The sequence below is a fragment of the Sminthopsis crassicaudata genome, chromosome 3 (genome assembly GCF_048593235.1).
Source record: "Sminthopsis crassicaudata isolate SCR6 chromosome 3, ASM4859323v1, whole genome shotgun sequence".
Lineage (NCBI taxonomy): Eukaryota > Metazoa > Chordata > Mammalia > Dasyuromorphia > Dasyuridae > Sminthopsis > Sminthopsis crassicaudata.
The window spans coordinates 453,346,408-453,360,149 of NC_133619.1; the positions used below are offsets into that span (position 1 = coordinate 453,346,408).

At 31.4% G+C, this 13,742-nt stretch overlaps 1 protein-coding gene across 4 annotated transcripts in view; it reads left to right on the plus strand.

Annotated features, from left to right (window-relative positions):
* Positions 1-13,742, plus strand: part of KCNH7 (potassium voltage-gated channel subfamily H member 7) — a 622,433-nt gene that overhangs the window by 540,511 nt on the left and 68,180 nt on the right. For 3 of the 4 annotated variants that reach the window (XM_074303262.1, XM_074303266.1, XM_074303265.1), the window contains one exon: positions 10,039-10,291. In XM_074303262.1, coding sequence (XP_074159363.1) covers positions 10,039-10,291 — 253 coding nt within the window. The remainder of the gene's footprint in view (positions 1-10,038; positions 10,292-13,742) is intronic. The other variant, XM_074303263.1, reaches the window with a different exon arrangement.

Genomic DNA, 13,742 nt, shown 5'->3' on the forward strand with positions numbered 1-13,742 from the left:
AAAAGAATTAAGTGTACTTATTGAACCACAATATTTCCCTAGAAATTCTAGTTAACACAGTCATCAAAAAGTTTTTCATGGAATTAATCTATTATTCTCCAGACTAACATATTCAAGTCAGTTATTTGTTATAAATAATCGACCTTTGTATTCTTTCTTTTCCATAAATGATCCTTTTTATCCTTTAAATACTATGCAAAGTTTGATAGGATAGAAGTATTTTTATGTGATGCAGAAAACCTTCCAGATAGTCCCTGAATATAGTGGGTAGATGAGTCAGTCAGTTCTCTGTACCCTCATTATATTTAATGGTCAGAAAATTTATGGAAAAAAAAGCATAGCATGAGTAGAACATAGATGATCCATTGTGAAAGGCCTTTTAATGTGTAGTTTGGGGATAAGAAATAGAAATTGAAGTCATAAATCAGAACATTAGATACAGGATAGGCAAGCATGGGTAGATAATGTGTGAAAAGATGAAGAACTTACAGATTAAGCATATATTGATCAAAGATTGTTAGCTAACATAGATCAGGCCTATAGGCCCCAGTCACATGATTTTAGATAAGGCCTAGGCTGCATTCCATTGTCCAAAGAAGAGATTAAAAATATATATGTGGCCGAAGAGGCTGTTTATCACCTTGTCTACTATATTTCACTGACCAAATAGGGGAATACAGACTTATATGACCAATCACAACATATAGACGGTGGGATTTTGGAGGTTCTTTGTCTGAAATGTATAAAAGCTGTGAACATTTTCAAGGGAATGGCTCTCTCCTGCTGTGAATTTGGCTCACAGACCAGGATGGGGTCCGCTTCTCGAAATTCTAATAAATAATTCTGCTTTCTATGAGTGATCTCTGAGTAGTCAATTTGGGTAGGTCTTTTTGTCCCAAAGAGTAACAATTCATATTCTAGAAGAAAATCACCCAATAGATAAAGTAACTATTTATCTTTTTTTTCCCCAGATTTTCTCTTTTTTTTCTTTTTATTTAATAATTTTTATTTACCAGATATATGCATGGGTAATTTTACAACACTGACAGTTGCCAAACCTTTTGTTCTAATTTTTCCCCTCCTCTCCCCACCCCAGATGGCAGGTCGATCAATACATGTTAAATATGTTAAAGTATAAATTAAATACAATATATGTATACATGTTCAAATAGTTGTTTTGCTGTACAAAAAGAATTGGACTTTGAAATAGTGTACGATTAGCCTGTGAAAGAAATCCAATATGCAGGCAGACAAAAACAGAGGTACTGGGAATTCCATGTAGTGGTTCACAGTCATCTCCCAGAGTTCTTTCACTGGGTGTAGCTGGTTCAATCCATTACTGCTCAATTGGAACTGATTTGGTTCATCTCCTTGCTGAAGAGGGCCACATCCATCAGAATTGATCATCATATAGTATTGTTGTTGAAGTGTGTAATGATCTCCTGGTTCTGCCCATTTCCCTCAGCATCAGTTCATGTAAGTCTCTCCAGGCCTTTCTGAAGTCATCCTGTTGGTCATTTCTTACAGAACAATAATACTCCTTAATATTCATGTGCCACAATTTATTCAGCCATTCTCCAATTGATGGGCATCCACTCAGTTTCCAGTTTCTGGCCACTACAAAAAGAGCTGCCACAAACATTCTTGCACATACAGGTCCCTTTCCGTTCTTTAAGATCTCTTTGGGATATAAGCCCAGTAGGGCTGGGTCAAAGAGTATGCACAGTCATATAACTTTTTGAACGTAGTTCCAAATCACTCTCCAGAATGGCTGGATGTATTCACAATTCCATCAACAATGTATCAGTGTCCCTGTTTTCCCACATCCCCTCCAACATTCTGCATTATCTTTCCCTGTCATTCTAGCCAATCTGACAGGTGTGTTGTGGTATCTCAGAGTTGTCTTAATTTTCATTTCTCTGATTAATAATGACTTGGAGCATCTTTTCATATGGCTAGAAATAGTTTCAATTTCTTTATCTGAGAATTGTCTGTTCATATCCTCTGACCATTTATCAATTGGAGAATGGCAGTAACTATTTATCTTATATTTGTGGAATCTCACCCATGTCATAAATATTTCATTTTAATATATACATGACTCACTTGTATTTTAAATTTTATATTCTCCTGTCAACCCCCTCTTTTCTATATTTATTGGGGTGAGGCAGGTAGAGAGGTTAAGTATTGATGTTATTTTTGTTGTCCCTTCTCTGTTTTTGATTGTCATTTATTTAGCAGCATTTGTCATACTCTACTATCCAGCGACATTAGCTTTCTTAGTCCTCATACTAATCCTTATACATGATACTCTCCTCCCAATTCTGTGCATTTTCACCAGTTTTCCCTCATGCCTGGAATTCTCTCCCTCTGTTATCTGTCTCTTCATGTTCCTGGATTTCCTGAAATCCCCAATAAAATTACATTTTTTATAAGAAGATTTTTTCAGTGCCCCTCAGTGTTAAATCTTTCCCTCAGAAACACAGAAAGCTAGAACTCATAGAGACTTTAGAAATAATCTGGTCTAACCCCCTCAATTTACAAATTAATAAATTAAATAAAAATTGTATAAATTTTAATAGGTAAAAATAAGGTTTGATAAATTGAGGCCCAGGCAAATAAAAGAACTTGGTCAATATCACTCAGTTACCAAAGTCAGCATTCAAACTCATGTCCTCTAATTATTTGCATTTTCTTTCTTCCATGCTGACCATAAAGATATATAACTGAATAACAAATTAAAATCAGCATTGATACATTTATGAGGTATGTTTGGTATAAAAAATAACCTGAATAGGGATATAAAAGTTATCATAATACTAACAAGCTAAAAAAAATCTAATTAATGAATCTATCACATCTGGTTGTTACTACAACAACTCAGTTTGTCTTTATAAAATTTTCATATTTTAATTTTCTTTATATGGCTAACTCAGTTTGTCTTTATAAATTCAGTTCTAGAATTTCATTGGACCTTAAACTAGGCCATTAAAAATCTACAGTAAGGAATTCTTTTAAGTAGTATGTTAAGGTTACATAATATATATTATACTATAAGAATATATATAGTAACATTTAATATGTCATGTAAATCATTATCATTTGAATTTTAATGAATAATGAAGGCACTGTAACTGAAATGTTTCAGATATATTCCAGAAAAATAAAAATAAGCATAGGTCTTTTTAAAAAATTTTTGATGAAAGAATTCTTTTTTAAGGTAATAATTAATAATTATCACATTTTAAATTCTGGCATAATTCAATGTATAATAGGTATATATATATTTAATAACATTTAGTCATTATGAAGCTAATGATAATCAATTAAATAAAGCTAACAACTGATACCTCATCACATTTGATTAATGCTTACTTTTAAAAAGCTAATAGATGTTATCCATTTTTCATATTTTAATTTTCTTTATATAGCTTCTTTGAAGATTTATGAGAGAGTATTCATCATAAGACAAACAGCTAGGTGATACAATAGATAAAGTGCCAGACTTTGAGGAAAAAAAGACTCATCTTTCTGAGTTCAAATCTGGCCTTAGACACTTACTAGCTATGTAACCCTGGGCAAATCATTTAACCCACTTTGCTCATTTTCTTCATCAGTAAAATGAGTTGAAGAAGAAAATGGGAACCCATTCCAGTATTTCTGCCAAGTAAACCTGAGATGGAGTCACAAAGAGACAAACATGACTGAAAAAATGGATGAACAATAAACTCATCTTAAGAGTTATATTTGACTTCTTTCTTGAATTTGTTTTAATATTATGGCCTATGTAAATTTCCAATACACTATAAAACTATGGTAGATTTCTTATTTATGAGCATAGAAATATTTCAAATTAAATTTAAAGTACTCATTTTATTTATAACTCAGAGCTTGATTTTGACAAACTAAAATATCTTGATATGTTTCAAGTAAAGGGAAAGAGAATGAATCTCACATTTACAAAATTTTAGGTTGGTATCAGCATGCCCCACTGAAATATCCAGAGAAAATAAGAAAGTTGAATTTCTCCCCATTCCCCAAAGCCTCCGTAGCCAATTTATAAGAGTACATAGATGAGAATCTCACAAGATGGTAAGAGCTACATGGACTGTGAGCATCGTCATTCATCAGAATATCGTTCATACAATCACAGGCCATAGGATGATATTATCCTCAAATTAGAACTAGAAAAACTTTAGAAATCACAAAACTCAATTCTTTTATTTAACGAAGCATGTGGCTTGGAAAAGCTATACATGTAGCAAGTAGATTTATTTGAAAATATGAAATTAAATTAGGAAAGGTTAAGCTACATTGTTATTATATATTACCATTTTAAGTAGCCTCTTCAGAAGTTTATAATTATATCAAGTGCTAAAATAGTTTTAACACGGCATAATAAATATTAGTACAAAATCTACCACATCTGTCTGTATTTAACATATAGAGGCATAGAGAAATTTGTGCCAAGCTTATAAACATATACTAAAAATTTACTGGAGTTTAATAATGGTTAGCCTGCCTCAACCAACTAGTGGAACACAAAATAAATGAACCAAAAAAAAAACTTTTATAAATCAAGTCTATGGGAGTTTCACTCTTTGGAGATTCTTTGCTTTGTAAATTTTAATAGCTCTGAAAATGTTTTCATTGTAGTTATTCTAAGATTAAAAGACAGCATAACATAGTAAGAAAGGATAGCAATAGAATCATGAAGTCCTCACTTTGTGACTATGGCCAAGCTATTTATCCTCTCCTTGCCTTTAGGTAGCTTTCTTAAAATCTAAGTTATCAAGCAACAACTTATCTGTTTAAATAGAGGGAATTTCTACAGTGGGAATTTCTTATATCAGTGAAATGAGATGTCAAAACAAAACAAAATTTAAGGGTAATTAGGCATTTGTTATTGATTTCTAAAGCAGCTTTTAGAAGCCTTTTGTTAAATTTTCCCATTTGGAAAATAGAATGTTATTTTTCTTATATAAATGTAATTTTTTTTTTACTTTTATAAGGAAAGATAATAGAAGAAAACTTGAGGATATGTTTGTTTTCCTGTGTAACAGACAAGTAGATGTAGCTATAACTTTCCTTGATCCAGAAAGGCATTTAAATAGAATTGACTAGGATTTAAAAAAAAAAAATTTTTTTTAAAGGAAAAAAGATATTTGGAGCATGGGTTGCAAGACCAAATAGAAACTGAGGCCATTAATCCATACTTAAGCATCCCTGCAGGCTACTTATTTTAAATGTGACTTATATTTTATTATATTTTTATTTATTTTGCTAAGTATTTCCCCTTTACTCTGTAATCTGGTTCAGTCCCATATGGGAGTGTTGCTGCCCACATGTGACCCAGGGATCTTTTTGCTTCACACTTCTAATTTATATTGAAATGCAATATTAAGGTTATTTAATGAGTTCTTCTGCCAAAAAAAAAAAATCAGCCTTTGAAAGAAATGTCCAATTTTTACCACTAGCCCTGGAGAAAATTTACTATATAACTATAACTAAACAAGAGATTTCAGCAAAAAAAAAAAAAAAAAAGGTGAACCTGAAAATAAGGATAGGAAAAAGAAAGAAATTAGACATCCTTTTAAAATGTCACTAACATAAATTAAATATTCCAAGGTTTTAATTTAAATATTGCTTTGTTTTTGGTTTGATTTGTTCTTTGTTTTTTGTTAGGGTCTAATGTTAAATGTACTTCTTATTTCCTTACTTCTTTCTATTTAGCTCCAACTTTTTTTTTTCATTTTTTGTCTCACTTCTTTCTTAGAAAAGTTTTAGTAGTCTAAAAGAGATAGACTCCTCCAGGAATAGATTACATGGAGTTCATAAACTTGAATGAGGAAAAAATTAATTTTTTTAACTAACATCTTTCTGAAATTTAGCTTTTCCTTAAATTATTTTAAAGCGTTATTCTGAGCAGAGGTCTATAGGTTTCATCAGATTTGCTTTAACAAAAACAAAACAAAACAAAAAGAAAAAAATTAATAGCCCTGGATGAGAATTTTAAAATTGACAATTTGTTTGAAACATTTGGGCTATTGTGCCCAAATAAACTAGTTTAGAATATATCATTTGTACTCTTTTTAAGCCTTCCTTTGAGCTACATTAAGAAGGATAAAGATTAGGAAAAAATTGTTTGAAACAAATGCTACAACATACTTACCATGTGTAAACATAGCCTGTGTCAACATCAAGGGAATCCTTCTATCTTCTCAAGCAATCAATAAATATCCAGCTTCTCATTAGATGTGAAACAAAAATCTTCTTTAAAGGATGTAACAAAGCGAGATTGGCATAGGCATTCTAGAAGATTTAGTATGAGAGATATCAAACAAGTACAGTTAGGAAGAGCAAGATTACTTTCCCTATTAGTCTAAAAAAGTATCATCATAGAATTTTAAAAGTTTATATAGTCCAAATGTGTCCTGATTCCCCCAAATGGCATTTGAAATGAGTTAGTTGCAGTTTTTTCTAAAGTTGTTTAAAGGGATTGTAGGTACAATATTTAGTGTAATGTAAGGACTTTTTAGTATAATGTAAGAACTCTTAATGTAAGGACTTAGTTCCAAAGACTTTTTTTAAAGGAAAAAAGAGAATGAATTCTTCTCTTATAATTTATCTTAAATAAAACACTTCCTTCTTGTTCTTCCTTCTTGAGGTTTTAGTCATCATACTATTGTTGATAGTAATTTTAAAACTGTTTGTTTTTTACAGTGAGTCTTGGGGGTTCAGGACAAAGGGAAAAAATGAAAATCCAAACTTACAAAACAAATTTAGGGGTTGTCATTTGCATAATAAAAAGCATACCATAAAATCTCATTAATACTTTTTCTAGGATTCATGAAATATCATTTAAGCTACTGAAATGATTCATACATACTGTAGCTTTTCAAGAATATATCTAATCCCCAAATCAAGATATGTTTTTAAAGGTATTTTGTTTGACCCTTCCTAGAGGATAAAGAACTAATTTCTCACCCTTGCTTCTTCTACAATATGTTGTAGTAGGAAAAGAACTAGAGTTGTTCTAAGACAGGTTCTTTTTGTTTGTTTGTTTTTGTTATTTATTTATTTAATATTCCCCCCCCCCCAGTTACATTCAAAACAATTTATTTACATTTGTTTTTAAAACTTTTGAATTTTAAATTCTCTCCCTTATCCCCACTCACAAGTAAGAAACCATATGTGAAAACAAATTTACAAAATTTAGCAAAGCATTTCTATAAAAATCAAGTTGTGAAAGAAAATATAGATCTCCCATCCTAATGAAAATAAAAACTCTCAAGAAAAATTAAGTTAAACATGTACTTCATCATATTTAACATGTTTTAGTCTACCGTCTAGGGAAGAGGGGTGGGGAGGAAGAGGGGGAAAGTTGGAACAGAAGGTTTTGCAAGGGTCAATTCTGAAAATCTACCCATTTATATATCTTGTAAATAAAAAGCTATAATAAAAAAAATTAGAGAGAGAGAGAAAAAAAGAGAGAGAGAGTAATAGAGAATGCTTCAATCTACATTCAGATTTGTCAGTTGCTTCTCTGGGTGTGGATATAATTTTTCTTCATAACTCTTTCAGAGTAGGTGTGGATGATCGTACTACTGAGAGTAACAAAGTAAGACAGGTTCCAAACCCAGCTCCACTACTTCATTACTTTGGACAAGTCCCTAAAACCCAGTTTCCTCATCTGTAAAATGAGAATAATAAAATTTGTCCTGACTAATTCAAACTGCTAAAAGAATTACATGGGATTGAATATTTGAAAATTCTTTTCCATCTCCATATGGGTGCTTACATTTCTACCATTTCTATTTCTAAACTTAATTCTAATCTTTCTCCTTTTCTTCACTATTAATATGCAAACACTTAGAAAGAAAAAAATTTAAACCTATTTATCATCCATACTTCTGTGTGAATGAGTTTATTAGAGACACACCCAGAGAACAAATCAACTTAACTAACTGCTATAGAGATACTACCAAGGTGGGGAAAGGGACCAAGCAAGGGCTCCAGACATATTTCATCTGTTTTCCAAGCTTGAATAGGGTTGTCATTGACTGTAAGAAGAAAGTATGATTTTTAATCTCTTATATTTATTACAATGGAGTAGTCACATTATTGAATTGCTAGTAATTTCTTACCCTCCCCTCTTGAGTTTATATAAACAAATGACCTATACTTATAGTCAGATGGCTCTAGGTATTATTAGAGCCATAATACTTAACATATCATTTTGTACTTTTAAGGCCAACATTTCTTTCAAGAATAGCACATCAGATTTAACACATAACAGAGTCATATGCACAGTAACCATTGGCTAATTCGGACTTATTTTCATTTCATTGCTGGAGAAACTGAAGCACAGAGCCTTGGGTAAACTATGAACTTAAATTTATTTCTAGGAAAATAAATGATAATGAAAATAGAATATATGGACAATATCGATCAGAAATTTTATATTCAACTTATCTGGGCTACATTTTGCCAATACTTCCTATTTTGATAGCCTGTGAGCAAGCCTCTGTAAAAAGGAAAATCTACCAGATCAAAAAAGAATTGATGTAGTATTTTAGTTTTTAAGTGGCCAATCTAAGTCTCAGCTCAGCCAATTGGTTGCCCCACCCTTCAAAAAGGAACCATCCTAAAACTATTCAATCGTTTCGTGTAAAAGTAGTCTCTCTTACTTCTCAAAGATTTCTTTAAATTTTAATTAAAATAATGCCTCATATAAAATTTATCTAAACGTAGTTATTGATAATTTGACAAACATACATATCATATGAATTGATTGCACCGTCAACTCATGATTATCTGCAGTGATACAAGGGGCAGTGTCAACAAAAACAAGAAAACAAGAAAAACCAACAAACAGGTAATTTGCCCTCAAATCCCAAAAGCCAATCTTTTCCTCCTGCATTAGATTTCTCATATTTTTCAAGAATTTTTCACTTCATAAACTGGTTATATATGAGCTAGCTTTAATATTAGTTTGTAATCAACAATTACATATATACATGTGTACTTACATACATATGTATATGTATATAAAGAGAGATAAATGCTGATAACAGGAGGCAGCAACTCAAAGTATTAGGAAAAATAAGACAAATTGAATTTTTCAGACAATAAACTGCAAAGTAAATAACACACGAACAGATAATCAGGAGTTGACTGGAAGTTAGCTCCATTTTGTAGGAATTTGATAACTTTTATTTTTGTAAACTATATGAAATTTGACTCAGTATGAACAAAGTCATATTTATTCAAATGTAATGTTTAATCTGTCCCTCCTGGTCACGACTAATTACAAAGTGAATGGCAAAGCTGTAGCACCCACCCTACATTATACATGCATTATTAATGATGACATTGTATCCATTTTTAAAAACTAATCCACACCCAAGAGTTTCAAAGCATGCTTCTTTTTCTCCTTCCCTTTCTCTGTTTTTAATGCCAATTCAAAATACTTAATATTAAAAATGTGCAAACCAACTCATAAATATTCTGGGTACTGTTCTGAACTCTCTGTAGTATATGACATTTACAAATACCAAGGCTATTTCCAGAGCAAAAATTCTGTTAATTATAATTAATATATGGATCAGCAATAGTAGTCTGAATTGACACTTAAGATGCCTTCTGAAAGGTGATTACTTTTCTGTTTGTATTGCCTTTCATTAGTTATATCTGATTAATTGTTAAATTTGAATGTATTTGTATAGAATATGATGCTACATGACATCACAAGAAATGAAGAACAGTAAAACTTTGAAGGCATTACAATTTAATGAGACATTTGTGTTCAGTCTGAATGCCTGAAATTAATTCAGAGAATAAATATTTGAGTAAAAAAGTTTTCACATTCTGAAAACTAAACATTTCTTAACCACAGCAAAATAAAAATATTCCCAACAACTTCCCAATTGACACTATTACTACAATTATATGTCCTCAGATAAGGATTATAGTTTGTGCAGATCAAGATTGTCTATATACTGGTAGTGTGAAACTGTTTACATTTTCCCCTTTCAGGTTCTAAAGGGGTTTCCAGAGTGTCTACAAGCTGACATATGCCTGCATCTCAATCAGACTTTACTTCAGAACTGCAAAGCTTTTCGGGGGGCTAGTAAAGGCTGCCTCCGAGCTTTGGCTATGAAGTTTAAAACAACACATGCACCTCCAGGAGACACCCTAGTTCACTGCGGGGATGTTCTCACTGCACTTTACTTCCTATCCAGAGGTTCTATTGAAATCCTCAAAGATGACATTGTCGTGGCTATTCTAGGTAAGTTCCTTAGAATGAGAGTGTGAGAAAATCAAATTTTTGCCAATTTCACAACTTATATATATAAAATTTCTAGGCCATGATTTTTAACATGGGTCCACATTTATGATTACTATTTTAATTCTGAAGAATTTGACTCCTTTGTTGATTTCATTTGAGAGTTTTCCAAGTTCTCATGTCAGACTTTTATTCCTGTGTGTGTTTAACTGATGTAAAAGTTTTATCCTGTTCTTCACAGCTATTTATATGTGTGAGGCCAAAGTATGGGAATGGTCTTTCATCAGTATTTTATCTTGATGAGGCAGTTTTGGTATTCCCAGTTGTTCCATTAAATTACTAAGGTGAAAGGCATATGCATGGCACTATCATGCTCACTCCATGACTTGACAGGCTTGGATTTCAATGCGTGTGGCGTCTTGTGGTATCCCACATTTCCCCATTCCCCAAAAAGGAGAAAAGGACTACATAATCTGGGCAGGACAAAGCTGATTATGTCTTTATAAGGTACATCATACCTGGGAAAAAGAGACAATGAAATAAAGGGATTTTTTTAAATTAAAATATCAGCTGATTAAGAGCATGAATGAGAAGTAATATCTAAAATAAATTTAATTAGTAACAACTTTAATGTATTTTTATATGAAAAGCCTCAACACCACCATAGCTTAAGAGGACTTTATCTTAGCACTTTGTCTGAATTTCTTCTTACAAAAACTATAATTTTGTCCATTTCTACCCCAATAAACCTCTGTTTAGATTGTAAGCTCCTTAAGATCAGGGCCTAGCTAAGTATTTAATAAATTCTCTGTCATTTGGAGCAACAAAACTTATTGTATTCAAGGTAGTGAAAAGTAGATGAAGCTGGTTTTTCTCTTCCTCCCAGCTACAGGAACAGAAATCCCAGAAAAAAGGAAATTTGTTCATTTTCGAGCTGAAGAAAGCAATCAGGATACCTGAAAGTTCTTCTTCCATTGCCACTTTTCCCAAAAGAAATAATAATAAGTTTAAAAATTCATTTAAAACACCCTCATTCTTTTAACTGTTAGAATTCAAAATTTATATTATCTATTACATTGATAAATTCACTTCCCCTCAATCATGAGTAAATAATTCACAGTTCTACAAAAAAAAACAATGTCTTTAAGTTAAAAAAAAATTTCGATTTTAATCAGAAGACCTGGGTCTAAACTCACTCTCTACTAATTACTGGCCAAATAATTTTAGAACAAGTCACCATTCTAAGCTTTGGTTTCATTATCAGTAAATGAGACTGTTAGACAAGATGATTTCATGATCTCCAAGTTCCCTTCTAGATCTAATATTTTCTGATTCTGTAACTCTTTCATATCACTGATACAAGTATGAGTATTGAGTATGTTTAATGGCCAAAATACAGAAATATTTTTCATCAATATTAATCATATGATTTGTCAAAAACACCCAGAGAAGTTAAGTATCTTATTCATGGTCATACAGCTAGTAAGTATCAGGGGTAGAATTTGGAATAATAACTATATTAGATGACAACTTAATTCCAAAATTGTCCTTATTCTAAGCCCGACACTTAGAATACTCTCCTTATATAAAGCACCCAAATTAAAGACAATATATTTTATATGATCTGATCAGGATAGATTAAAGCAAGACTATCTCTTTTCTTATTCTACACAATAAGCCTCATGTAATATAGTTTGCCATGTCACATTATTAATTCATTGAGTCTAAGACTCCCACTCTTTTTCTTAGATACTTTCACATACACTCCCTGATCCTGTATCGTTGGTGGGCAGAGTCAGAAAGATATAAAAATCAAACCTGACTTCAGACACTTCCTAGGTCTTCTTCTGTGCTGCTGTCACTTAACCTCTATCTGCCTCAATTTCCTCAACTGTACAATAAAAATAATAATAACCTACTTCACAGAATTATTGTAATGATCAAATGAGATAATATCTTTAAAGCTCTTGGCACAACACTTGACATATGATAGGCAGTTAAAATTGCTTATTTCTTTCCCTTTCCCAGGTGTAGGTGATTTTTTTTAATCCAAGTATAAGAAATTTATTAAATTGTATCTTACCAAATTTGACCCATTATTTAACTGTTATTTTTTAATCCTAGACCTGGCATCTAGTATATTAGCCATTCCTCTCAACTTTCTGCCTTCTACACATGATAAATACATCATATATGTTTATTCAAGTAACTCATTTTTTAAAATATTAAGTAAGTTACAGAAAGTTCCTGAGACACTTTTCTTAGACAACATTCTAAGTTTACATCGTTTCCAATGACTGCTTTTTGGGTCTAGTCACTTAACCCATTCTGAACATACCTAACTATACTATTTTATAATCGCATGCTTCTCAACCTTTTTGAATCTGAGGATGGTTTCTACTCTCAAAAACATTTCTCCTAATTGTTAATAAACTCCTAAATGTTAATAAAATGTGCTAGAGACATGATAAATTTCATAATGCTTTTAAATAATTTTTGTTTTATTAATCACAACAGTATATATTTGAAAATTAATACTATAATACTATATGTGCAAAACATTTAGTACTTCAAAATGTATGATTATTTAATTTATTTGATTCATTAATCACCCATATGAATCCTTTTGCATTTTACTTCTTGAAATTAAAAATCAAATAGTAGTACCAGGGGGCTGTGCAGCAGGCAGGAAGTATATGTCTTTTCAAAGTCTCCTAACAATAATCAAGATACTTCAGGGATCCATTATTCACAGGTTGTAATAAGTGACCTACTCTTTATATCTTGTCAATCAAGTTATTACAAAAAACTTGATACAATCTTTTACTATAATCAGAAGAAATTTTGTCAATTATATTAAAATCTAGAAAATTTATCAAAAAATTAAAAGTAATTAAACTGGCATAATTTCTTCTTGATAGATGTTGATTCTATATGGTTACCACTTCTCTAGGAGTGATATAAGAAACAATTGTGTCCTCTAAAGAAAATGAAGTAGATACAGATTTGTTGGGAATTTCAAGCAACTTAAAGTTTTGAGATATGCACTTTTTTGTGAAAAGCAGAAATAAAAGAGACATATACTCATGTTTGCCACTACTATGGAGGATGTCTAGTGCAGGGTCCAAATAAAAAAGAAACTCCCTGTAGATCAGGAGTTCTTACCTTTTTGTCATGGACTCCTTTGGCATTATGCTGACATCTAATATTCTTTCAGAATAATATTTTAAAATGCATAAAATAAAATACATAGTATTACAAAGGAAATTGATCTTATTGAACTAAAGACATAATCTTTCTAGCCAAATTCATAGATTATCTAAAATGTATTCCAGGCTAAGAAACTCTTCTATAGATGTAAAGATTCTCCAGTGCTCTTGATTTTAGATGATAGCATGCTGATCTCATCAAGTCCTGGAACTTACTTAAAGGATACAATTAATGATCTATAATC